The sequence below is a fragment of the Panicum virgatum genome, chromosome 1N (assembly GCF_016808335.1).
Source record: "Panicum virgatum strain AP13 chromosome 1N, P.virgatum_v5, whole genome shotgun sequence".
Classification (NCBI taxonomy): Eukaryota; Viridiplantae; Streptophyta; class Magnoliopsida; order Poales; family Poaceae; genus Panicum; species Panicum virgatum.
In genome coordinates, this window is record NC_053145.1 from 6,180,599 (window position 1) to 6,206,890 (window position 26,292).

General features: G+C 43.9%; 3 protein-coding genes across 12 annotated transcripts; 2 read left to right on the forward strand and 1 right to left on the reverse strand.

Annotated features, from left to right (window-relative positions):
- Window positions 1–667: 667 nt before the first annotated feature.
- On the reverse strand, window positions 668–5,943 carry LOC120654843 (autophagy-related protein 11-like). The gene is made up of 5 exons (XM_039932509.1): window positions 4,272–5,943; window positions 2,187–3,831; window positions 1,868–2,085; window positions 1,529–1,742; window positions 668–1,253 (listed from the first exon to the last, which is right to left on the reverse strand). The coding sequence occupies exons 1-5, from the start codon at window positions 5,240–5,242 to the stop codon at window positions 897–899; spliced, it is 3,405 nt and encodes a 1,134-aa protein (XP_039788443.1). The 5' UTR covers window positions 5,243–5,943; the 3' UTR covers window positions 668–896.
- Window positions 5,944–11,749: 5,806 nt separating this feature from the next.
- Window positions 11,750–12,208, forward strand: LOC120654328 (proline-rich protein HaeIII subfamily 1-like). The gene has a single exon (XM_039931825.1). It carries the CDS (start codon window positions 11,750–11,752, stop codon window positions 12,206–12,208), a length of 459 nt encoding a protein of 152 aa, XP_039787759.1.
- A 3,248-nt stretch (window positions 12,209–15,456) lies between these two features.
- LOC120654844 (protein RRC1-like) lies at window positions 15,457–24,884 on the forward strand. Of its 10 annotated transcripts, none has more exons than XM_039932516.1 (19): window positions 15,457–15,608; window positions 16,465–16,588; window positions 16,704–16,836; window positions 16,989–17,034; window positions 18,446–18,497; window positions 18,580–18,729; window positions 19,006–19,125; window positions 19,211–19,376; window positions 19,502–19,614; window positions 19,770–19,841; window positions 20,569–20,790; window positions 21,200–21,258; window positions 21,367–21,445; window positions 21,602–21,739; window positions 22,700–22,924; window positions 23,014–23,795; window positions 23,883–24,058; window positions 24,247–24,444; window positions 24,475–24,884. In XM_039932516.1, the coding sequence occupies exons 2-19, from the start codon at window positions 16,529–16,531 to the stop codon at window positions 24,504–24,506; spliced, it is 2,823 nt and encodes a 940-aa protein (XP_039788450.1). In that variant the 5' UTR covers window positions 15,457–15,608; window positions 16,465–16,528; the 3' UTR covers window positions 24,507–24,884. The 10 variants fall into 10 exon arrangements, with proteins under 10 accessions (XP_039788450.1, XP_039788444.1, XP_039788449.1 ...); XM_039932517.1 differs by adding an exon at window positions 15,703–15,993 and having other exon boundaries at window positions 15,469–15,608; window positions 16,519–16,588; window positions 24,247–24,884; XM_039932510.1 differs by having other exon boundaries at window positions 24,247–24,884.
- Window positions 24,885–26,292: the final 1,408 nt, after the last annotated feature.

Genomic DNA, 26,292 nt, shown 5'->3' on the forward strand with positions numbered 1-26,292 from the left:
AATTTAGTTAAAAAACAAAACTAATTGCACAGTTTGGATGTACACAACGAGATGAATCTTTTGAGCCTATTTAGTGCATTATTAGCCATAAGTGCTATAAAAACCCACGTGTGCTAATAATGCGGTCAAAGACCTCAAAAGAATCGTCTTACGGTTTCCAAGCGTGTTCTAAAATTAGTTTTTTAATTAGTGCCCAAAATTTCCTCTCAACATCTGGTCAAACATTCGATGTGACTCTTGAATCAAAAAATTTTATCAACCGTGGCCAGCCCGCCGCCAAAAATATTAAAAAATATAGCTGCAGCAGCTCACCTTTTTCCACACGCTGGAGGTGCCCTAACATTGTGACATCAGTTTCTTCCCTGTACTGTCGATTCATGTTGAGTTTCCTTCAGTCTAACTAGGATTTCTACTTCAACGTTATCTTCTTGTGGCAACCATAAGCAGTTCTTCATTTTTCTTATCGTTTCCCATTTTTCTTTCAGCCCATTCTGGTCAATGACAGCGAGCAAATGGCAATTAAAACTACTAATTCCAGTGTAGCACTGTAGCATCAACGGCCTTAGTAACAGAACTAAATACTATCATACCCCACTGACAATCACCAGTAATTGAACTTTTTTTTATTAAAAGTTAACTCAAAGAAACAGCAAACGGACAATAAGGCGATGCTAGCTGAAAGAATATCCAGTCTGCTTGAACGAGGATGATGCCTAGCATCAGTAGCTGAGTCTATTTACACCAGTGAAGCCGATCATATATACAGGCATAACGTAAACAAGCAACTGCGAATCAAGAGTCTATAGCAATAACTTTCAGTATATGTACACTTGAGAGTTCTTCTCCCTTCATTTCTGCAGCCAATTGTCAGGCAGGATCAGGAAGTTGTTTCGTTTCTAACGGACGGGGTCGGGCAGCATGGCAACAGTCACCACGAAGTACTCGCAGCCTGGGGACAGGTTGTAGGGGTTCAGCGCGCAGGCGGGCGACCGGCGGCCGCCGCTGCTATCAGGGCGTGGAGCTCCTCCCATCTGGTCCAGGTGCGCTATGCGCCGCTCGATGTGAACAATCTGTCCGATTATGTAGGCTGGGTGCCGCAGGTGCTGCTGGGTGAAGAGGGCCACAGATTCCTCAGACAGGTAGTAGTTCGAGCAGTTCCGGTTGATCGCCTCATAGTGCCCAGCAGGATTCCGGAAGAAGATGGCGAGCTCATGGACTTCAAAACGGCCAAAGGATATCTTCTCCTTGCTGGCCTGTTAAACAGTTTTCCAGGAAACACCACAGCAAATTGCTTATTAGCGCAATTAGCAAAAATGTAAGAGGTTCAGTCCATCAGCCATGGGAATTCATTGCTAGATGCAGGACTTCAGTAAAAAGAAAGTATCTCATGAAGTCAGATAGGATCATGATTTGATGAATTCATTCTTCTAATATATTCAAGATGAATTTTGCTTTGTGAATGAGTATTCATCATGTGTAAAATAGTAAAAGACAAGGATTTTGTAACTGCATAAGCTACAAGACAAACCTGTTTTTCAAGTTGAAGTTTATTGTAGAGATTCTTAATCAGCTCTTTCTTCTCGTCCAAGTCTTTTGCGATAGCTCCGTGTGCTGCCTGCACAGTTGAGTAGCGTTCTAGCATCTCAGCACTCTGTCGAGTCAGGAAAGCAACTTTTTCCGCCAGGATCTTGATGCATTGTTGAAACTGAACAGTGGTATCAGCTTCGTCCTTCTTTACAGAGCTGGAACAAAAGAATAAGACAATTTAAACATCAGAACCGCAATAGTCTAACATAGTCATTCCCTCAGAAAAATTCACGAATTACTATGATGAACAGTAAATATGCAGATAAAAGCAACGCAATACCTCGCTAAGGAGGCAGCCAAAGAACGCAGTGAATCTGCAAAGCCAGCCACGCCTGGTGCAGTGACACAACTATTTAGTCTTTCAAACAGACCATGTATCCTCAGAGAAGATGACCGCAGAGCATCATACTCAACAGCCCTTCTGTCAGCTGAACATTTGTTGGTACGTGCCTCTTCTCTTGCCTCATGTAAGCAGTTTTCAAGGTGTGCACAATTCATCTACACAAAATTAAGTAGAAGGTGCAACAGAAAAATAAGAATATGAAAGACAATCAACTTGCACAAAGTTGTCAAATCACCTTAGATTTTGTATGACTAACCTGAGATTCATCAAGAAGACCCCGAGCGTGTTCAAGTTCTTTTTTCAGAGAGTTAACCTCATCTGTCATAGCACTAAGTTTCCTTTCAGTTTCACCCAACTGTTTTGATTTTTCATCCAGGGCATTTTGCAGCTCTGAAACAACGAGCTCCTTATTCCTCAACTCTAAGGCATGATGATCTTCTACAGGAACATCAGAAGTGTCAGCCATAGTAAGTTGTGTCAACATTTGTCCTTCCTTATCGATGCTTACAATCTTATGTTCATTGTCAGTGTCACGCGGCAATTCTGTCATGAAAGCATCCAGATTAGTACATGCCACTGAATCGACCAACTGCAAATTCAGTGCACCAGAAATGTCAGTCATATTCTCATCGCCACCTTCTGTTTGTTTTGATGGCTGTTCAGATGTTGAAGATGCCTCATCCATGGCCACACTTGATTCATCCCGTATCTGGGTTTGCCTGCCTCCAGACACATCCAGGTTGCAGTCATTACTTTTAAATGCAGAAAGAAGGGAATCAGATGTGCCTTTACTTCCCGAAACCATGTGGCCTTGCATGTACTGGTTAGCCAGCCGTTCCTCAAGATCCTGGATTCGCTTCTCATATGACAAGCATTTTTCTTTATTTGCAGTGAGCAATGACTTAAGCTGGTTAGCAAACTCATCCTTTGCAGCAAGTGCCTCAGCAGTTTTTTCCCTTGCTTTTTTGAGTACAGAATCAATCTGCCCTTCATCAATGGATTCATACCCATATTCAACACTAAGATTGCAGAGAGTTGCAATTGCAGAAGCAAGCTCTGCTTTTAACCTGGCATTCTCCACTTCTAACTTACTAGTTCCTGCAATATCGATAGTGTCATAGTCCCCCAGAAAATCTTGGAAATCCATCTTATCATCAGCGCTCAGAGGATTTTGCTCAGATTTATTCAAATTTCCACTGGTACTAGAATTGCTCAGTGAGGACTTCGGCAACTGTGATTTCTCAGATTTCAGAAAAGACCCCACTAGAGACTGGGGAGCAAGCTTTTCAACATCATCAACATCAATGGGAAGTAGATCACGATCAAAAGGAGCGACTTTTATGTCACACTGGCTTGGAGAATCGAAGAGTCCCATGGAACCCATGATATCATCTGGAATGTACTTGACCCATGTCCTATAGAAATCCTCGCGTCTTGCTTTCTCAGTTTCACACTCCATCGCCAACTTTTCAGCATATGTTCCAGCCAATCCAGTATACAGCTTAAAATAAGAGTGCCTACGTGCTACCTCAGCAAGGCAAGCTCTATATGCATTACCCAAGCCACTAACTATTTTCAGGTTAGCGAAATCATCTTGATGACTCATCCCCTCCTGGAATGCAATGAGCTCATTCATAATGTCTCTGATACTAGTCTGAGTAGATTTTACTCTTTGCATGGAAACATGGACCAATGTAATCATTTCATTCTTTTTGTCTCTGCATTTCTCAAGTAATTTTGTAAGCATGTGATCAAAATTCCGAATTCTGGGCAAGTTATCCTTTTCATGTACTTCATAGATGCGACCAACTGCTGAGACTGCGTCATGAGGTCGGAGAGAAGCAGATAGCTGGCGGCTTGAACAATCATCAACAAGTTTCTTTGAAGTATCAACATCTTTGCTGCAACACAAAAGAATTTTCAGCATACAGTGTGATCTAACCATAATCATGGGGAATGGCTGAAGAAATGGTTGGTACCATCATGCACAATTCAATTCCAAATGGGTAATTAAGAAAGAAGCAAGCCCTTTTATAAGCTATTTGTAGCAACAGCCATAAGCCATAACGAATCGCTAGCATATCCTCATAAGTCATAACCATCTTGTAACTCAGAACATTAAGTTCATATGCATTTGTTATACTGCTACCACTAAACCAAAATATATAAAAAATCAGGATGGCGCTGATAGTTTTAAGCCAACCTGTTATCTCAATGATAAAATGACTAATCAGTCATCCACTCTAACCCACTTTCTATTTTTTTAAAATAGTAAGAAGTCATTTAGATGATTCAGACCTAATCTCTCACAGTAGAAATGAACAGTTCCTAGTAGCCTAACCTTAGAGATTGCATGATACTCTTCTGCTCACTAATGACTCCCTGATGATCTTTTATCAGCTTCTCAAGATCCTTGCACCCACTTGAGCTCATAACATTGAATAAGTTATCCACCCTCTTTTTTAGGTCCAAGAAGTTTGTCTTCAGCTGGGACACCTTCATCTCAAACTGCTTCTGTGAGCTGAAGCACCCATCCGCCAATTTCCTCATGTCATTCTCCTTGAGAAGGTCCAGCAGGCACTCCCTCCCCTCGCATTGCAGAGCTGGGTGCAGCCTAACAGCGCGCAGCCTCTGCAAATCTCTCTCAAAATTGGTGAGCAACTCCGTGTGTGCACGGTGCTGCTGCGAGAAGCACCGGACAAACTCTGAATACCGCTGTGAGAGCTTCCTGAATGTGTGCTCCAGGCTGCTCCGGGCTGTGTCCAGTGCTCGCTCCTGGACCTGCTGCTCCCGCAGCAGCCGCTTGCACCGCTCAAACTTCGCATCACTACATCGGTACACCGCATTGGCAACCTGAAAGTGGTACCTGAACCTGATTTCATAAGACACCAGCGCCTTCAGTGCAGGGTCGGCAGACACCTCCACCGGCGGTGAGTCCTGTGGCCGAGGCGGCGGCGGAATTTCCGGCTCCGGGATGTCAATGGACTCAGGCGGCGGGGGTCGGGAGTCGGCCAGGAGGCGAACCTTGTTGTAGAGGAAGACCTCGCGGTCGTCGCGCGGGAGCCTGTAGTAGGCGAGAGGGTGGGCGCTGTCGAGGGAGGTGTTGCCGTAGAGGAGGCGTTGGTCGCCGGACGGGATGCCGCACCATTGCTCGATGCATTTCTGGACGGTATCGACGAGCGTGTTGCCGAAGCACTCGATCTCCAAGGTGTGGCCGTTCTCCGCCACGTGCACCAGCAGCTTCTGCCCCAGCGGCACCGCCGCTGCCGCCTCCTCCGCGCCGCCGCCCGTCACCGCCGACCCGGAGCTCATCTTCCCCGCAATTCAACTCCAACAATTCGACCTTTCTTGTTCCCTTCCTTGTTTTGCTTCACGCAGTTCAGATTAAATCTACAGTACCACCATACCACCAAACGAAGCAACCACCGGACGCGCACAGTTCAACACGAAACACCAAACTCCTTAACCTCTACGGCAGGACAGCCTCCGCCCGTCCAAGAAGAACACGCCAACGCCCGTCCGCCCAATCGCAGGAAGCTGCGGCCTTTCCTCCCACGCCTCCGATCAGACACGCCCAATCCTTATCTCCCAACAGGAGCGGCCGGAAGGCGGCGGATTTCTTGGAATCCCGGCGAGGGACGGGTATTTCCGAGGCCGGGATCGACGCCTCCTGGCCCAATTCACCCCGGTTCACCGCGCCCGCACGGATTCGGGCGAGGAGAAGTTTGGGACCTTTCTTGATTAACAGACGGAAGCGACCTCCGGGGAGCAGCCCAACTCTCCTCCGATCACGTCTGGGTTTGATTCGGTCGCGGAGGGGATGGAGCAGAAACCAAGGAACCGGGATGGGATTTATCTACTACTCCGTGTGGGAGGGGAGATTGACGAGCAGTAGCGTTAGCATCAGGGAGACGAGGAGATGAGGGAGAGGAAGACGAGGACGGCGAGGGGAGAAAGAACAAAAAGGAAAATAAAGGGGGCGAATAGAAAAGTGGACCAAGCCACCGTCTGGACTCCGGACTCCGAAGATGGAGTATAATAATAATATTATTGCGAGAATTTTTCATGGTGGTCCTTCTAGATTCCGAAATTGACATGTACGTGAATTATTGGAGAAGGGTTGGCTTTGCTTCCTCCGGAAGAGTGGCGGTGAAGACGCCTGTAGGATGTACCAAGCTACACAACCATGGCTTTGTTCATCATCAGGAGGCCTTTTTTTTTGGACGAGGTTGGTGCGTGAAACACAAACTCTGGAGTATAGGCCGTGTTTGGATGAGGGTGGAAAAGTTTTGATGAGAGAGAAACGATACTTTGACTACTAATTAGGGGTAGTAAATAAAGTCTAATTACAAAATTACCTCCACAACTGTGATACTATAGCAGTTGCTCTAGCTAATGAGGTCTTTGACCGCATGATTAGAGGATGATTGAGCGCGGTTACTGTAGCATCACTGTAGCCAATAATGATGAAACTTGGCTCATTAGATTCGTCTCGAAAAGTTATACCCATTCCTAAAAAGATTTTGTAAATAAACTTCGTTTAGTACTTCATGCATGCATTCGTCTTTTTGTGCAAAAATTTTCGTGGATTCATCCAAACACGGCCATAAAATGATTTGTCGTATGATACAACTTGATATGGTAGTTAAGTTTGACTAATTTAAACCAGGATGATTGTAGTAGCATACCTTTGTTTTATTCCCATCTGGCCTACACATGTTTATTAGTTAGTATCGCAATTACTATATTAGATTTGATAAACTTTATAATAGTAATAAAGAATACTCCACCTTCTAATCCAGAATGATATCACGTATAGCTAAATTTGTAAACATTTATAAATTCCCGTCAATTACCAAATAGATGGTGCTTTATTTTACGAATATAATTTTTAATTGTTTTTGCACTGAAGTATTCATGTCAAGTACTGTCGCGAGAAATACATAGCTTTACGGTATCTTTTCTACACATAGCAGGTTGCTTTCTAGTCTAGGAGGAAAAACGGGCATTGGTAAGCATTGGGGAAAACCGAAAACGTTTGCCCCATGCATAGTTGAAGTTGGACAAAAGTTATTCCGACTGCACGTCTTTCCAATTTCTGGGTCAAACGTTAAAATCATGATGTGTGGAATTCTGAGATCATATTTGGATTCAAGTGCTAACGAATAAAAGTGTTAAATTTTAGCACTATATTGTATTCATCTTTAAATTAGATAGAATAAGTAAAAATAGATAAACTTTCTTAAAATCAGCATCGAACCGTTTCTCTATATTGCTCTCTTCGCTATCCCGCTAGCCATTCCAAGTTCCGCACTCGGCGGTTATCTCGAGCGGCACTGCTCGCCCTTTCCGCCCTCCCGCCGTCCTCTCTCCCCCACTGTGCTTCTCCCCACTGCCATCGCCGCCGGCCCCGTGACCTCACCCTCTCTGCTTCCTCCCGCCGCCGCCATCGTACCAACTCCCATAGTCTTCCGCCTCGACCACGGCAAGGAGGTCAACACCGATGGCAACTGCTTCTTCACCTTCGCGAGGACCGCTGCTGCTAAGGTCGACGCGAGTGATTCGCGCCGTGGGATGGCCCGCGGTGGCTGCTGCTGCGGTGCCCGGACCTGCGATGCTAGGGTGCACCCTCACCGTCCGGTCGTACGAGATGCGAGCACGGTGGCGAGAGGGAAAGGGAAATGGAAAAGAAAAGGGAAAGAAAGGAGATGACATATGAGACCCACACATCAGTTTCCGTGGAGGGGAATAATTGAAGGTGCAGTTGAGATTTGGAGAATGAAAATAGAGTCTGTTGGTATCCCTACCATTTAGAAGGCTCTCTATTTTTTCTTACAAAATTGAAAAAACTCTAAATTTAACTAGAAAAATAGGTATTCTCTTTGAGTTGCTCTAAGAGCAAATATAATAATTGGCTTATAACCAAGCAAATTCTAATATAGAGGAGAGGAGATAGGAGAGTTTGGCTCTCATGTAAACACCAAACTAGACAAGGAATCATATGCAAATGGTGGACCATACATTAAGGGTGTGTTTAGATCACTTTGCATTTTTCGTTTTTGCGTTTTTGCAAGGAAATCTTCAATATTTGAAGTATTAAATGTAGACTAATCACAAAACTAAATACAGATCTCGTATGTAAACTACGAGACGAATCTAATGAGCCTAATTAATTCATCATTAGAGCATATTTATTATAACATTACTGTAGCAATTTAGTGTCTAATCACGCCCTAATTAGGCTCATTAGATTCGTCTCGCGGTTTACAGTCCATTTGTGTAATACGATTTATTTTTTAACTATATTTAGTACACCGTGCAAGCGATTTACAAAAATTTTACGTTTTGCCTTTACAGGATTTAAACACGGCCTAAATGAATGTGAGGAATGGAATAGGAAAGAGAAGATGGAACATGGCATAAAAAAGTTTCTTGTATACAATTGAGACCACTATTGTATAGCTTGACTCTTACAACTTGAGTAATAGCCGACCAATTGGCTTTATTATTAAACTTGCTCTAATATGGTTTACTAAAGTTAAGCCAAGAATAAAAAACTTTAGTAAAAACGTGAGTCTAATAAATGCTAAAATTAGCATTCTAACTTTAACTTCCCAAACAAGTTCTTAATTGGATATTTGGAATCCAGATCATGAATCTTTGTAATAATCAACAATTAATCAATGCATAGTAGTAGCACGTAGAAGAAGTTCATCTTACCGATCGATGCACAAGTTAATTTTACCTAGCAGTTGATATAAAAGACGAAGATGCTCTGCACGGGGAAAAGATTCATACGCAGACAAGCAGGAGTAGGACTGCATGTTGGCTACTGCACGCACTTCCATCCGTTCATTGTTGAGGGCTCATCAGACTAATTGCCACAGTGATCCCTGCTGAATTTTCTAAGGCCAGTTTCAGTGGGAGTTTTATGGGCACAGTTACCTAGACTGAGAACTAGGAAACTGTGCCAAATGAGTTTTATGGTGATGAAACTCTCCTCACATTCTATGAAACTTCATAATTCTCTCTTTTTGTCATGTCAACAAAAATGAAGGTATTTAATGTCATGAAATCCTCCATGAAACTCCTATTGAGACTGGCCTTACGGCTGCTACTGTTTGTGCAGATTCTGAACGTTAAAACCTGATCCGACGGTGCTAGTCAAGTCGCCGTCACCACGCTAGGTCGCTCCGCATGACACGCACGCGCTACACTCCTAATAAAGAAGACACAAACACACAACAGGTATCATCGGAAAGAAGATTTGAGGTCCCCGAATATCCGTGCAACTCGAGAGAAAAAAAGAAAGGAACATTCGTGAACCTATCTACCAAACGCTCATTCAATCAGAAGGATCGCGCACGCATGTGTGGCGTACGTATACTTGCATATGTTGAGAGTTTTTTTTTTAATTTTACACAAACTATGCCGAATTTCGCTTAGTTTCGATTGGTTTACGGCACATAAATATCAACATGACAAAAACTTGATCGAAATTGAATCGTACCAAATTAAAGCGCTACTTCCCAGTGGATGGATAACCACGGCGAATTTATAAGTTGCTATCAAAGCAAATAATAAACTACTAGTTATGATCATCGACGCTTGTTTGTTAATCACTTGATCTGATTGAGTCCTAGCTAGCTAGGGTAAACAACGGCGCGCGGATGAGCACGCCGCACGCGAGCTGACAGCTGAGGAACCATTCCATTTCTAGACAGCGCCCACGTTAAAACCAGCAGCTCCCTTTCACCAGTTCAGCAAGCAAGGACCACCACCAGCCCGTGAACCGTGTGGGTCTTTCTCAGCTACCAAAGCAAGCCGATGATTGAATGGATGGAGCTGCTGGTTGTTTGAATTATAATGTGTGTTTTGTGGGAACGTCTAAAAGGCCCACGATTCGGATTATGTGATTAACAGATTTATTTTCGTGTTTGACTACAATCAGTTCATCCTATATATATTTCTTGTAAGTCGTACGAGAAGAGTTGACGATTTATTGTATTCTCTGCATTGTAACTCTTTCATTATAGTGAAGATTGCCAATTGGCGCCTGTGATTTTTTCCCGCAAGGGTTTTTCACGTAAAAATTGTGTCTCGTATTTAATCTTATTTTCGCATTATTTGCTAACAGTTGACAGTCAAGTGCAGGTGCTCATCGTTGCTGCCATCAACTCCATGTCATGCCTCGCCCAACACGGACACAGCGGGAGCCTCCACATTAAGGATGTCCATTAGTATTTCTTATCAGCTATAATTAATTAGATTAATATATTACTCTAGTTTATTTCTCCTTTCAATACAGAATACCATGGCTTTAGCAGGGGCTCGAGGAGTCTCTCACCTTCTCGCCCTCGCTCCTCCTGCATCTTAGTTTGGTCGAGCTTACTGGTCATGTACTAATCCTTATAGAGAGATTTATCTTGTTGTTTAGAGGGTGTGTTACAGACCCTCTAACTCGTAACATTTTGTACCAGGGGTTCTTTTTCCCTCCTTCTTAATATATTGATGTGCAGCTCTCCTGCGCATTCGAGAAAAAAAATATAGAATACCATTATCATTTATTTTATTAATTTTTAGGTCGTACCAAAGATCCAAAATATATATATAACTTGATTCCCGCCTCACATGGATGGATCAATCGCTTAGCTCTGGTCCCTTTCCAAGCTCTAGTAATATTGTCATGCTGAAACAGATCAAGTTTGTGGTCACGGCGGATGCATATATTAAAAATCGAGATATATGGTGTCATGACAAAGCTTTATGCAACATCGTGCTCACTGCAACTTGGGACATGTTTAGTTTCCAAAATTTTTTCCTACAGTACTCATCACATTAAATCTTTAGGCACATGTATGAAGCATTAAATGCAGTTAAAAAATAACTAATCACATAGTTTAATAGCAAATGACGAGACGCATATTTTAAGCATAATTAGTTTATGGTTGTTATTTGACAATTAATGTTTACAGCAAACTGCCGTAACTGCGTAGCCAAAATCTTATTTAGTTCCTAAAATTTTCAGCATGTTGTGAAAATTTTCTAGTGTAGCACAACAGCTGCGCGGCTACGGCAGGGATGACAGCTGCAGTCGTAGCACAGCAGCTATAGCCTGCAGGCCACTTCCAAATACACCACGTCAGTAGCTCTTGCAGAGGGATCGTAAGAGCTAAGTATTGTGGCCGGCGAGTAGCCGGCGAAGTCCTGTGTGAAGAAGTGAGAATAGAGGTGAGAAGAGAACGAGCGGTTCAAAAAACGCCGGTTTTCAGCGGGCGAGTATGGGATCCTGCTATTCGTATTGGTCAATCGTGCTCACGAGCAATAAATAGTGCAGGTGCCAATAAATAAAAAAAAGAATCGCTCATGACCTGGCGTTGCTGTCCGCCGGCAGCAGGCTAAATCTATAAGGCCTGCTCTAAGGGCATCCGCAACAAGCAAAAGCAAATCGCCGGCTGACAGGAATAAAAAAAAGAAAAAAAGTATAAGCCCCACAACATAGATAAGGCTGACCCCAACAGTGCGAAGCAAAAACAATTTTGCCTCGCGCTGGTCACTCTGCATGCCTCCGCCAGCTTCCAACAGAGGAGGCATCGACCGATGCATTTTGCGTTTGGAGGAGAGAGGGAATGCAAAAATGCATCGCCTCTCTCCTCGAACGCATCCGCGGCCTCCAACCACCTTGCCTTCGCGCCACCGCTCGGAACGGAAGGAGGGGCCGCCGTCCACCGTTCCCGCCGCCATGGCCGCAAAGGACCCGTGCTCGAGGCTGCCGCGGAGCTTGACCGGCGGCGCGCAGATCCGAGCCCGAGCTCGGCCATGGCCTCCGCCGTGCGCGGATCCGGCGCCGTGCGGGCCTCCGCCAAGACAGAGAGGAGGAGGAGGGAGGGAGGGCACGGAGGTGGGCGGCGCGCCATGGCCTTCACCCCGGGAGCTCCCCGCCCACGTCCGCCGGCACAGGCCAGCTCGAGCTCCCCGCCCACACCGGCCCCGCGGCGGGATGGGGAGCAGGGATCGGCGGCGCAGCAACAATCGCCCTCGACCGGCGGCGCGCAGATCCGAGCCCGAGCTCTACCGCGGAGCTCGACCGGCGGCGAGCAGATCCGAGCCCGAGCTCCGGCGGGTCAAGGCGGCCCGTCCGGCGGCAGCGGGAGATCCTTCCCCATCTCTTCCCCTGCTCCGGCGGATCCGAGCCCGAGCTCCGACGGGAGTCCACCACCAGGCATGCCGACGCTCCACCGCGGCGTACCAGAGAAGGAGGAGGCGGCGGAGAACTAGAGGAGGAGGCGGCGGAGGACCAGAGGAGGCAGCGGCGGAGGACCAGAGGAGGAGGCGGCGGCGGAGGACCAGAGGAGGCGGCGGCGGAGGACCGGCTCCGGGCCCTGGCGGAGGGCCGGCGAGGGAGGTGGGGCGGAGGAGGGAGGAGGGAGCTGCCACTGCTCGGCCGGCGTGGCGAGGGAGGAGGGAGCCGCCGCCGCTCGCCTCGTCTCGTCTCGTCTTGTCCTTGGCCGCGCGCGAGAGGAACGGCCCTCGGGATGCTTCTGCCTTTGCCTCCGTGTGTTGGAGATGAGATTTTTGCGACACTGCTGCATCCACTGTAGACGAGAGGCAAACTTGATTTGCCTCTCCAAAATGCACATCCACTGTTGAAGTCAGTCTAAGAGTGAGTTTGGGCAGCAGAGGGAGTACCATTGCTCGGGACATGTGCGAGCTAGGCAAGGAACTCATGGCTAGCTATTCAGCTTTTGATGTTCTTTTTCCTCCGCATCACGAAATAGCTAGCAAATGGTCTTGTTTGGTTTCCCGCACTTGAAAGTGCTAGAAAACTTTGACAGCTAATTAAGTTGTTAAATTAAGCCAGTTTACAAAACCAACTCCAAAACCACTACGCTAGGAACCCTGAAGAATCTAATAAGACTTTTAACCGTGTGATGAGAGGATGATTATTATAGCACCACTGTAGCAAATCATCGATTAATTACCATCATTAGATTCGCCACAAAAAGTTATACCCATCCCTAAATTTCTATATGTTAAAGCCCCGAGGCTACGCCGCCGGCCAGGCAGGCCACGTCGGCCAAAATTATTTCGGCCGTCCGATCGCGATCCGATGGCTATGGATGGAATGAAATTTTACTATTTCGGAGTACTAAATAAAATCTATTTACAAAACCTTTCGTATGGATGAGTTGCAAATCACGAGACGAATCTAATGAGCATACTTACTTCATGATTAACTCATAATTAGTGAACGGTTACTACGGCTACGGATGAAAGGGAATCTTGCTATTTCGGAGTACTAAATAAAATCTATTTACAAAACCTTTTACACGGCTGGGTTGTAAATCACGAGACGAACCACACTTAATTCATGATTAACTCATAATTAGTGAATGATTACTGTGGTACCACTGTATGACTATGGATGAAATAGAATTTTGCTATTTCGGAGTACTAAATAAAATCTATTTACAAAACTTTTTGCACGGATGGGTTGTAAAGCCCCGAGGCTACGCCGCCGGCCAGGCAGGCCACGTCGGCCAAAATTATTTCGGCCGTCCGATCGCGATCCGATGGCTACGGATGGAATGGAATTTTACTATTTCGGAGTACTAAATAAAATCTATTTACAAACCCTTTTGTATGGATGGGTTGCAAATCACGAGACGAATCTAATGAGCATACTTACTTCATGATTAACTCATAATTAGTGAGCGGTTACTACGGCTACGGATGAAAGGGAATCTTGCTATTTCGGAGTACTAAATAAAATATATTTACAAAACCTTTTACACGGCTGGGTTGTAAATCACGAGACGAACCTAACGCGCATACTTAATTCATGATTAACTCATAATTAGTGAACGGTTACTGTAGTACCACTGTATGACTATGGCTGAAATAGAATTTTGCTATTTCGGAGTACTAAATAAAATCTATTTACAAAATTTTTTGCACGGATGGGTTGTAAATCATGAGACGAATCTAATGAGCATACTTACTTCATGATTAACTAATAATTAGTGAACGATTACTGTAGCACCATTGTATGGCTACGGATGAAAGAGAATCTTGCTATTTCGGAGTACTAAATAAAATCTATTTACAAAACATTTTACACGGATGTGTTGTAAATCACGAGACGAACCTAATTAGCATACTTAATTCATGATTAACTCATAATTGGTGAACAGTTACTGTAGTACCACTGTATGACTACGGATGAAAGAGAATCTTGCTATTTCGGAGTACTAAATAAAATCTATTTACAAAATCTTTTGCACCAATGAGTTATAAATCACAAGACGAATCTAATGAGCATACTTAATTCATATTTAACTCATAATTAGTGAACGGTTACTGCAGTATCACTGTTGCAAATCATAAATTAAGTAGGCTCATTAGATTCGTCTCGCGATTTACAACATATCCGTGTAAAAAGTTTTGTAAATATATTTTATTTAGTATTCCATGCATGTGCTCAAATATTCGATGTGACGTTTTTGGGATAAAATTTTTGAATCTAATCACGGCCCTAATTTCTATATGTGAATGCCCCGAAGGTCGGCGCAAGGGCAGACTAGCCACGTCAATAAAAAAAGATTCATACTATTCGATCCTAAATTGACAGGGCATGTGATTGGCCGTGCCATTGTTATCTTCGAGGCCTTGAGACACGAATGGTCCACGAGTCAGCTATCCATTCGGTCACTGCAAAATATCTGAGTCTAGAACTCTCGACTGGTAATTTTGGTGGCCTCCGAATGGGTGTGTGCTCTACTGCAATGATGGCAGTGAAGCTAGGCCGGAGAGCCACGCGGCGAGTTTGTGCGGGCCGCCGGGCACGCCCTCGACGGGTGCGGCGAGTTCATGCCGTCACCGGCGGGCAACCCGGCCTCGCTCCGGCACGCTGTGGTGCCGCAGGTCGGGCATGATAGCCGCGCATTGCATGGTGAGGAGATGCCCCAGGACCGCTCCCGGCCGCCTTCCACGGCGAGATTGAGACGTCGGATTTCAGCTACTATTTTTTTGCCTTCTTTGCTTTAAAAATAAATATCCTATTTCTATCTATGTATATCCATTTGACTATACATCTACTACAAACCTGTATATAAACTTATATTGCCAAACGAAAACAAGTAAATAAATTACGCGCGCCAAGGCGCGCGCAAGGCACTCGTTTTTTTTACAAATAAACTTCATTAAACCCTCCATGCGAGATTCTTTTTTTAAGAAGTGTGCATTCTAGAAATTCTAGAATAGCATCCGTAACCAAACAATGCCAATAGCTAGCAAAAAGTTCTTCATTGCGGACGCCCTAATCGGAGGAATCTTCTATGCTCGAGAACAATCTGGAGTCTTCCAGAACAATCAACAATCCAGGTCTATTTTTCTTTGATTTTGGGCCTCTACGTACTCATTTCGGTCCACTTGTTTTGGGCTCCTGGGCTAGGCTGATCGAGCTCGTGTCTGGCCACCGACCGGTCCGGATGTCCGATGCCTAGTCGTTCACGACGGTTCGGGCCCTTCCCCGTCACCTTTTTTTCGTTCCCCCGTTCCCTTCTTTCTGCTTCTCTCTCTCTCTCTCTTGGTTCCTGGCGGCGCCGGCTGGGCGAGCGGGAGCGCAATCAGCCACGCCTCCGCCGGCCCCTTTTTGCCGGCGACGAGCATCCACCAGGTATGCCCGGCCCTTCTCTTCCCATCCTGCTGTGCGAAACGGAGCTCCCCAAACCCTAATGTGAGGTGTACTTGGATCTGACCCGCGCCGGCAGGAGCTCCACCCATCTTCTTCTCCTCCCATCCTCTCTTCTCCAGCAGCGGGCCCGTCCCCTCCGGCCCCTCGCGAGGCGAGGCAAGGGTAGACCGGCGCGAGGCGGGGCGCCGTCAGGTCGCCGGCGCGGGGCGCCATCGGGTCACAGGCGCGGGGCGGAACCAGGGAGCCGCCGCGCTGGGGGTGTAGCCGGGGCGCAGGGTGCGCCGCCGCCGTCGCGGTGGGGGTGTAGCAGGGGCGCTCGGCCGGCGGATGAACGACTTGCTTCTCCCCTACATCTAGGGGAGAGGAGGCGAGATTTTGGCAATTGCTAAAAATAATTTTGGTATGGAAGTTATTGGTAATCTGCTGGAGCTCTCTCTCATCTCCAAAATCCCTCAAATGTTAGTTTTTTGGTATTGGGGGTGAATATGAGCAGTCTGCTGGAGATGCTCTAACTTCGATTTCGTTTGCTAAAATTATCAGGTATACACATGTACACCCATGTCCTTTGTGTCCCTGTGGTCTGATTAGCGCGCCCGATCAACCTTCCCAGTTGCTGGTGCACTGCGATTTCGAAATATTAGAAGGGGGTAGGGATAGGGTTGCTTGGGGTGCTCTTAGGGTTTGCGTCTTTGCGACGGGGTTATGGTGTAGGTAGCAACTTCTGATGGGTGTGGTTCGTAGCATTTGAGGGTGGGCGATGCCCTATGTGCTCATGTTTCGTGTGGTTATCATTTGTTATGTGTTGTCGTAAGATGTATTCTGTTTTGATGATATGTAGGCGGTAGAAACGTTCGAAGAGTGCGGGTTTTGATGCTCTGTGATGATTGTGTAGTAGCGTCCAGATGGGTTCGAAGAAGGTTCCGTACCACAAGCATCGGGAGGCTGAGGAGGCGAGGAAGAAGGTTAGGGTTCAAATAAAATCCTTTTTTAACCTTTTCATGTGACACTAGTTTTACCTTCTTTCCCTTGTATTGTGTGTTCATTCATGTTTTATTTTGACTGCATTGGTATGTAAAGAGGGAGGAAGATGAAGCAGCACGCGTATATGCGGAATTTGTCGAGTCATTCAAGGGTGACAGCTCATCTGGGGCTAAGTTTGTCCGAGGTGGTGTGATCGACCCAAATGCAAAGCTGAAGATTGATCCTGAAGGTTAGTGGCATGGGTTTCAATTTAGTTTATGTTCTTATTGGTACCTTTCCGCTTTGTAGTTTCACTACCTTCCAAGATGGATATATGCATTGTTTCTTTTATTGCTCCAATTGATCAAGAGATCGGCCTTTTCATTCATTCGGCAATGGCAGGTGGAAAATCCAAAGATGGGGGGTCTGTTCCAAAGAAGGGCAGTAGGTAAACGGCAAAAATACTTGATTTCTAGAAGATGGTATCCTGTGGTACCGCTGCTACATCTTTAGATGGCATGGGACCAATATAACCAGACTTCAGAGACACGACCTAGTTCTGATTGCCTTATGATGCTCTGGCACATAACTTTCTCTTTTTACATTATGCTTCTTGTAATAACATCAAAATTTTTACCAAGTACTGAACGGAGTTGAAAACAATGATATGGGTAGTGTGAAGAAGAAAATAGTTTGGCTAGCCTTACTTGGCCACACCAACTTATTGCATGGCTGTGTTTGCATTTACACTGTAGTTTAAACTATAGTTACCTGATGGAGCAATTTATTCTTGCTACTTAAGTTTGTGATGACATCATACTAGCTCATGTTTGTCTTTGTTCTAAATGTTTGTTTATGATATTAGCACGTCTGTAGCGATCACAATGCATTATCTTTTGAGGGGTTGTAGGTCGGCAGACTAGGTGCGCCTTATGGCTCATGGAACAGTGGACTGTAATGTCTAGCGATGAATATATACTAGTCATCTAACTCAATGAGTTATCCAAACTGGGGATACCACAGATCTGCATTCGTGTGTGTTTGGTGATTGTCCTTGACTCCTTGTCCACTGCTCTCCTTGGGCTCGATAATTGTTTCGATTACCATATCTATGTAGAAATGTCCCTTTTGATGGTATTAGGATATTGGGTTGAGTATGGTGAGAATACCCATGTTGGATCTGGGCAAGTGTAATTAGTTACACGGCATAATATTTGGGTAGGTAATGATGGTCTCTGTATATTTGGAGGTGTTCTTTTGAGAACTTTGAAATTTATTGTACCTTTGTAGCAGTAGCTAGTCCCACATGTCAATAATGCCAATTTTAGTTCCAGAGTTTTCAGCCACTTAGAACAGAAAGTTACATGTCTACTCATGTACCCTTTTTGCATCCTTCACAGTTCGCGGTGCCCAGGCTAGATCGAATTGAAACTTTTATGTGCTTGCGATTAAATTCTTGTTGCCTGATAGCATAAGCTTTAGGATCAATTATACTTTTCAATACAAAGTATGATTTCTTCAAGCTTGTTGGGAATAAAAAAATTCAGTTGTGTGCATCATTGCATTAATAGAATTTTGCATATATAATAGACCAAAGGAATGGATGTTTTTTTTTGGTAACTTAGGAGTGGAGGTTGAAATTTCATTAGTTGAAGTGAGAAAACCTGAAATACTATCATACCTGCAATGCCGCAATTCCTTGCCTCTGTTGTTCTCGTAACCCCATATCACTTCTGTTTATGTATGATATGCATATGATCTAACTTGTGAGCATGTTAGTCATAAATTCCTTATACATAGCACAACGATCTAACTTGTGAGCATCATAGAGACCTTATACATAGCGTACTTTTCTCCAGGTATGTTCCGTCCTTCTTGCCACCATCGTTTGCAAAAGAGCCTGAGAAGAAGGTTAGGACACTTCCACTATTTTTATGATTTACTTCAGTCAATCTGTATAGTTTCTTTGTTGAAGATTTATCTTGACTTGCAGAAGGAAGAAGAAAGGCCAAAGGAAAAGGAAAAAGGAAAGCCACGTGTAATAGATAAATTCATGGAGGAACTTAAGTTTGAGCAAGAGCAACGGGAAAAGCGTAGTCAGGATCGAGACCACCGGCGTGATCGACACAGTGATAGCTCCATGGTAGGTGCTTATATTTGCAAAAATGGTCCTTTTGTTTCATTCCACACTTCCACTAGAGGACCGTATGGAGTAATCCATATTCTGTTTGGTTTGTTGAATATTATTTGTCAAGTTACTAGGGTGTAGAATACCAATATCTTCAACTCCTTTGCAGCTTGTTCTTAATCTGTTTTGCAGCTTATGAGAAATTTATGTGACTAATTTGCAGCTTCTCTATAAATATTATTAGTTTGTCCTTATGTTTGTTGCATTGATTCTTGAAATTGTTTCGTGCAGCCCTCTAGCCGGTTTGATGAGATACCAGATGAATTTGATCCGACTGGAAGATTTCCAGGATCATTTGATGATGGTGATCCTCAAACCACAAACTTATATGTTGGCAATCTATCTCCAAAGGTTGATTTCCCCGCTTCACATTTTCTGGCAAACTTATATGCATTATCTAGTTAGCTATCCTGATGTATTACATGCTATGATTCAGGTTGATGAGAATTTTCTGTTAAGGACCTTTGGTCGGTTTGGACCTATTGCTAGTGTCAAGATTATGTGGCCTAGAACAGAAGAGGAACGCAGGAGGCAAAGAAATTGTGGTTTTGTTGCCTTTATGAATAGAGCAGACGGACAGGCAGCAAAGGATGAAATGCAAGGTTAGTGTGGACATGCAACCATGTGGTGGTAGTCCATAGGGATCATGTTTGTTTGTTATGGGAACTTGAAATGTTATTTTTTGCCTGCTATTCTTACTTTCAGCTTATTTTAATGTTTATTTCAGGTGTTATTGTGTATGACTATGAACTGAAGATTGGATGGGGAAAATCTGTTGCTCTTCCATCACAAGCATTGCCCGCTCCTCCTCCAGGACACATGGCAATCAGAAATAAAGAGGTTGCCTTTTTTGTCCTTCCATGCCGTATTAAATTCTGTATTCATCTGACCTTTTTTTCTCATGATGCGTTTGCAAGTTTTAATAGAATGGAATGGGATGTTTTTGGCATTGCACACATGAATTGCCATTGATGCTTTTTCTTTGCTTTATACAGGGTGGCACAGTCATACTTTCTGGTCCTGGCGGCCCTGCTGTTGCATCTGTTACACCACAAACCTCAGAGCTGGTAGGGGAAGTTGTGCATAATACCTTATTAATTCATCTGTTATTTATTCTAGGATGCATTTTTTTTAATCCTGCAGTAGTACTATATGCACGTGGTCTTCCTTGTGATTTTGTGTTATCTTTCTGCCATTTTTTTAATCCTACAGTAGTACTATATGCACTTGTTATTTCTAGTGATTTTGTGTTGTCTTTCTTCTTTTTGCTTTAGTTTTTGTGAGTGCAGTGATCTTGCTATCTAGGTCATCCTGTCACTGTAAAAGAACTACCATCGAAAGCTCTCCTTTGTTTTGCTTTGAGTTAGAATGTGAAGGATGGATATTTCATACTTCATAATGTGGAATGTGGCTCTTAGAAAATACTTGGTTGCTGGAATTGTGTAGACCAGAGAAATTGCAATACTTCATTGTTGCGAACTTAATATCAATTTTGAAGTGCCCTCATTCTGCACGCACTTCCAATGTTCTTATTGTACTCAACTGCCTTCAATGTAAGGTGGGCTTACATGCTGTTCTAATGTCTGACAAGTGCTGCTAAAATTTCTGGCCACGATGTTGGTTACTTCTCATGTAGGCAGATCCAGTATTTGATTTTCTAGAAAGGATGTTGGCAGTTGACCATTTGGCATCTGCATATTCTGTGATCTTGCATTATACTAAATGATTGGTTATCTATACAAGTAAAAGATTTGGTAGCTTCAATTCACATTGTGGATTCGTCTGACTTGATAGGTCCTTACACCCAATGTTCCTGATATTGTGGTTGCTCCACCGGATGATGGACGTCTTCGGTACGTGATTGACACAATGGCTCTGCACGTACTTGATGGTGGATGTGCTTTTGAACAAGCTGTAATGGAGAGAGGGCGGGGGAATCCTTTGTTTGATTTCTTATTCGATCTTAAATCTAAAGAGCACACATACTATGTTTGGAGGTTATACTCCTTTGCTCAGGTACTTGTTGCTGTCTATAGTTCAAAATTCTGAATTGACATATCAATGCTCTGATGATAGAATAGTGTTGTCCGTTTTATTCATTCGTATTTATGTTCATAGTTGGAAGTCTATCAAAACATGAGCTTGATTTTTTCTAACATAATAGTAAGCATGGCTATGCCCATTGTATATTGCAGTATTGCACAAGAACTTGTTAAATTGTCAAATAAACATTAGTTATTTAGTTTCTTTGAATGTTTGAGTATATGTTTTTCCTTGCTCCACAACTTTTCATCTATCACCATATCATGGCTGGAACACATTTTTGAAAATCAAATCACCATTTGTTACATCCATAAAATTTCAAGTAACTAGGAACAGATGACTGTCCTGATAGAGTGCTAACAGCTTGTGAGTTGTGACATAGGGTGATACTTTACAACGATGGAGAACAGAACCATACATTATGATCACAGGAAGTGGAAGGTAATATCTTTTTGCAGTAATAATGGTATTTTAATAAGACCAATATGTATGGAACCTGTGCATACTGACTTCTTCTAACAAATTGTAATATGCAATGTGCTATTTTAGATGGGTTCCACCTCCCTTGTCATCCAACAGAAGCCCTGAACGTGAAAAGGAATCTACATTTGCTGCTGGTAGAAGTAGGGTAAGTGTTCGTCAGACCTAGTCAGAACAGTTTTTTTTTCTTTGCACCTTTTGTTATAGCATAAAATAAATAGTTATTCTGTTGATGTCAATAATCAATAAAATAAAATAAATAAATAGTTCTGTTACAAGGCTAATTTGCCGTTCCCTTCTTCAGCGTGTTGAAGTGGAGCGCACATTGACCGAGTCACAGCGTGATGAATTTGAGGACATGCTACGAGCGTTGACATTAGAGAGGAGTCAAATAAAAGAGGCCATGGGATTTGCTTTGGATAATGCTGATGCAACTGGGGAGGTACAGCCTACATTCTAATTTGATCTGATAAGCATATCTCTTTGTTTTGCATTGCATAAGTAGTACCACCACTTTTTTTAACTGTGCACCCACAGAGAGATCAGTTAGTAGCTAGTTGTGTTGTGTGAATGTGTCAAGACCCCGATGACTTTATGTATTTAACTAATTTATATGCGGTGGCTTTGACTGTCTATTTGAAGGACAGCCCTTTTGATCACTGACAATATCTGATTTATCTTTGTAAGAACAGAAATGGGTAAAAATTGGTGACACGTATAGTATACTTAAAAAAAAAACTCGACCTGCGAGGGGCAAGCCGCCCCCCGGGCATTAATGTAAGAAGAAGACCTCTCACGCAGGTCGAGAAAACCCTCGAACCCATGCCCCACTCTTACATAGGGGCACCATAACCCATACCGTAACCCGTGTGAGAGCGGGCCGGGGTGAGCCGGGACCTATTTCCATGTGCTTTGGCGTGTAGGCAGGCGAGGGGATTTTTTTAACCTCAGCCTGAAATTCGCTCCCACCGGGAGTCGAACCCAAGACCTAGGGAGTGCTACTGAGGCCACCTAACCAATCCGGCTAGGCACCCTTTCGCACACGTATAGTATACTTATACACTGATGGCTGAAATGGTATCAAATGGCAACATGTAAAATACTGGTTGATGAAATGCTATCTTTGTCCTTCACTAATGTATCTGTTATTTATTTTGGACACTATTTTGTTACATGGGCATGGTTTAGGTGATCATGTTAACTATTGGGACCTGGTTTCTATTGTAGATAATTTATCTTTGTATTGTTCAGTTTAATTGTTGTGGATCAGGTATTGTTGTCATTATAATCTTATAATTCAGCAAATCTACTGTATTCTGGTGTTCTAGACTTCTTTTATCCAAATGATGTCTCTTGTGTAGTTCTCGTTGCATGAATACTCATTGGTCGTTGTTGCATTCAGATTGTGGAGGTTCTCACAGAATCCTTGACACTCAAGGAGACCTCTATTCCAACCAAGGTTGCTCGGCTTATGCTAGTGTCCGACATCCTTCATAACAGTAGTGCTCCTGTGAAGAACGCCTCTGCATTCCGAACGAAGTTTGAAGCTTCTTTGCCAGATGTCATGGAGAGCTTCAATGACTTGTATCGCAGTATCACTGGAAGGATTACTGCTGAAGCTCTGAAGGTGATTTATATTGCACTATTTCTTGAATACTTGAGTTTGCATTTGTCCCTGTTCTTACATGATTGCTTGAATTTATTACTGTTCTGCAGGAGAGGGTTATGAAAGTTCTACAAGTGTGGGCAGACTGGTTCTTGTTTTCTGATGCATTTCTGAATGGACTGAGGGCTACTTTTCTTAGATCAGGCAACTCTGGTGTTGTTCCATTTCATTCGCTATGTGGTGATGCACCTGAAATTGAAAAGAAAGGTAGCTCTGAGGATGGCAATGGTGGATTTAAGCTTAATGAAGATGGTGCCTTGGCTACTGGAAAGGCAGCAGCAACAAAGGAGCTATTAGGGCTTCCATTAGCTGAACTTGAGCGCCGTTGTAAGCATAATGGCCTTTCACTATGTGGTGGTAAAGAGATGATGGTTGCCAGGTTGCTTAACTTGGAAGAGGCTGAGAAGGAACGTGTATATGAGAAAGATGTTGACATGAAATATGTGCAAGGGGAACACCATAAAACTGGAAGAGAGGACAGTGGTTTGAATGCTCCTAGTGCATCAAGATTTGGGGAAACTCCTAATGCCGATGAATTAGATGTCTCTAGGAACAGTATGGGAACTGCCAAAGGGCGCTCTAGAGAGTCTGCTTCTGCTGAACTTGATGCATTTCCAAGCAAGAAGCCAAAATATGATCCTGTTTTACCAGCTTCTAAATGGAGTCGAGAGGATGACATCAGCGATGATGAAGATAGAAAAGGTGGTAGAGGCTTCGGATTAAGCTATTCATCTGGAAGCGATGCTGGTGATCTAGGAAAGGCCGATACATCAGAAGTTAGTACTGATCACACAAGTCATCATAAAGATACAATTGTTGATGAAGAGCATAGGTACCACTTCATGTTCAATGTTCTTACCATTTCCTTATTATTTCTTATAAGAGTGTTATTCAAACAAATTTTTTACCTGATATGCAGGCAGAAGTTGAGGCAGATTGAAATTTCTGTCATGCAGTACCGTGAATCTCTTGAGGAGCAGGGTTTGCGCAACATGGATGAGATCGAGAGGAAGGTTGCCAGTCATCGGAGGCGCCTTCAGTCTGAATATGGTTTATCCACTTCAACTGATGGTGCAAACAGCAGGCGGTCTTCCGGTATGACATATCCTGCCTTTTTAACAATGGCATTTATGTTGCATTGGCACATATATTGTCTCACCGAGATTTTCACACTGATTATTTGTTCATGTGGTAACAATGATCCATGTTGTACCTTTCTCAGTGTTTGTCCTCCCCTATTTCCTTTATTGCATATCTTATATGAGTGATATATAATTTTGCAGAAAGAACATCACTGGAGCGGAAAGAGAAACACAACGATGGACATGATTATGCTACGAAATGGTGTCGGAGCCAGAGTAGAAGCCGCAGCCCTCCAAGGAAGTCACAGGAGAGGGACCGAGACCACAACCGCAGCAGAGACCGATCCCATGGCAATGATGTTGGGAGGGACAGGGTGCGTGATAAAAGCACGAGCCGTGGTCGTGATGACCAGTATGACAGAAGCCGAGACAGGGAGAAGGACAGGAGAATGGGAAGGTGACGATACCTAAAATCCCTGTCACAATTCATCATTTGCTTGCTTACAAGGGCCCTGGAGCAAGGTAATATTCGAGCTACATCAGTTAACATCGGTGGCTGCACCACGGTAGGTTTCCTGGCCAGTTCCGAGCCCCTTGAGAACGTGTCTGTAATCAGAGTTTTGAGGACTAAGGTGATGCTTTTGTAGAGATGATCTGTTTGTAGTAGGTAATTTTGCGGATTAAGATGAAGTCGATGTGTAGTTTTATGCCAAAAGCCAATGTTTAGTGCACCAAGAATGATCACCCCACGTCCCCAGTGCACATCCTTGGCATACATTGATATTTTTCTAACCCGGTAGGGCTGATACGGAGATCTTGCACGGTATCTTTTTGGTGAATGCCGGCGTGTTCACTGACAATGGAGACCAGCGTGCTCACGTGAGCACCCGAATTCCTGCACAGTGCACGTCGCTGCAGGAGAATGTGTTGCCTGTTTTGCCCCAGCATGTGAGCTGTTCTACTAATGTGTTGTGCAGGTATGCTACTTGTGTATGCACGCTTTTGACACATGCTTAAACGATACCCCCACTGTCGGAACATGCTATTTCAAGCAACTAACGTTGTATATATTTTAAAGCTGAAAGAGTATTAATTATTAATTAATTCGTTTAAGTTGGACAATGTTGCAACGTCAATTTTTTAACATGTTTCACGGAGCTTAGGAGATGGAATCGAATTGGTTCGGCAAGCAAGGGCCAAGCTAAATATTAGTCGCGGGCTCTGGTCCGCAGACCAAGGCTGCGAGTACTCCACTCTCTTCAGAAAAGGTGAGTTCATGTGGGAACTAGGCAACTAGCGACGGGAAACATCAGGGACAAAACTGGTAATACTTCATGACTTAATGCTGATGCAAGTTATGCTGGGAAATAACAATGGACAAAGGGGCATCATCTGAGAGATGTTAGTGGAAGATTTACTGCTGCCTCATGTGTGTTTCTCCGTAGCGTCTCGAGTCCAGCGGTGGATGAAGCTGCATCCTAGCAAATGACACTGGACGTAAAATGAGGCTGTGGAAATTGCTAACGCTTACATGCGACCAATTATTATGGAACAATTGAAGCAAGGACGAACTACATGGAATCCTGAATTGATTTTACACAATGTGACAAGGACAAGACACACATTTATAGTCATGATTGGCGAAGGGTATCCAAGTAAAGGAGGCTTAAGGCTAATTCATTTCGAGTCGCCAAGGTGGAGGCCAAAACAATTCAAGTTCGAGCCCACCTCAAAGTCCAAGAGCAGCGCACACAAAAAATGATGCTCATGTCGCATACGAAGTTCAAATTTAACATTGTACATATATATGGAAAGCTAAAGAGATAAGCTTTCCAATGGCACCTTTTTATCAAGTCGAGACAATAGGAATCTCGAAACAAGTGGTCGTTCAAAATCTGTTAGGATGCTGCACCGCCGTCTTTTGGCTGTTAGCCCGTGTATCGTGTTGGAGCCCATAGAGGCACATCCAAGGGGTCATCCATGACCTAACCCTCATATATTCAGTAGCTGCCGCCAGATTAAGATTTGATGTGTTGTTGAGTTTAGTTTTCCATTGAGAAACAAACATCGTTCATTATAACTGTGACGTCGAGTCCTTTTGCTCTGAATCAGGGCCTATGTTCTTGTTCTACACCATTGTGGTGATAACTCCTTTTGTAATTAGAGCTTGAACCCCATCTTGTTCTTTGCTTCATATACATCCGCAATTTCAGATTGCGAGTTTACCATTTCTTACTTGTGTTCTTT

Excerpts from the sequence above, each read along its gene's own strand:
- LOC120654843 (XM_039932509.1), bottom strand. The coding sequence starts at position 5,242 with ATGAGCTCCGGGTCGGCGGTGACGGGCGGCGGCGCGGAGGAGGCGGCA. Across the intron at positions 3,832-4,271 it reads AGTATCATGCAATCTCTAAG|CAAAGATGTTGATACTTCAA; the intron begins GTTAGGCTACTA and ends TTTGTGTTGCAG. Across the intron at positions 1,743-1,867 it reads TTGGCTGCCTCCTTAGCGAG|CTCTGTAAAGAAGGACGAAG; the intron begins GTATTGCGTTGC and ends CTTTTGTTCCAG.
- LOC120654328 (XM_039931825.1), top strand. The coding sequence starts at position 11,750 with ATGGCCTCCGCCGTGCGCGGATCCGGCGCCGTGCGGGCCTCCGCCAAG.
- LOC120654844 (XM_039932510.1), top strand. The coding sequence starts at position 16,529 with ATGGGTTCGAAGAAGGTTCCGTACCACAAGCATCGGGAGGCTGAGGAG. Across the intron at positions 18,498-18,579 it reads CAAAAGAGCCTGAGAAGAAG|AAGGAAGAAGAAAGGCCAAA; the intron begins GTTAGGACACTT and ends CTTGACTTGCAG. Across the intron at positions 21,740-22,699 it reads ATGCTGATGCAACTGGGGAG|ATTGTGGAGGTTCTCACAGA; the intron begins GTACAGCCTACA and ends TGTTGCATTCAG.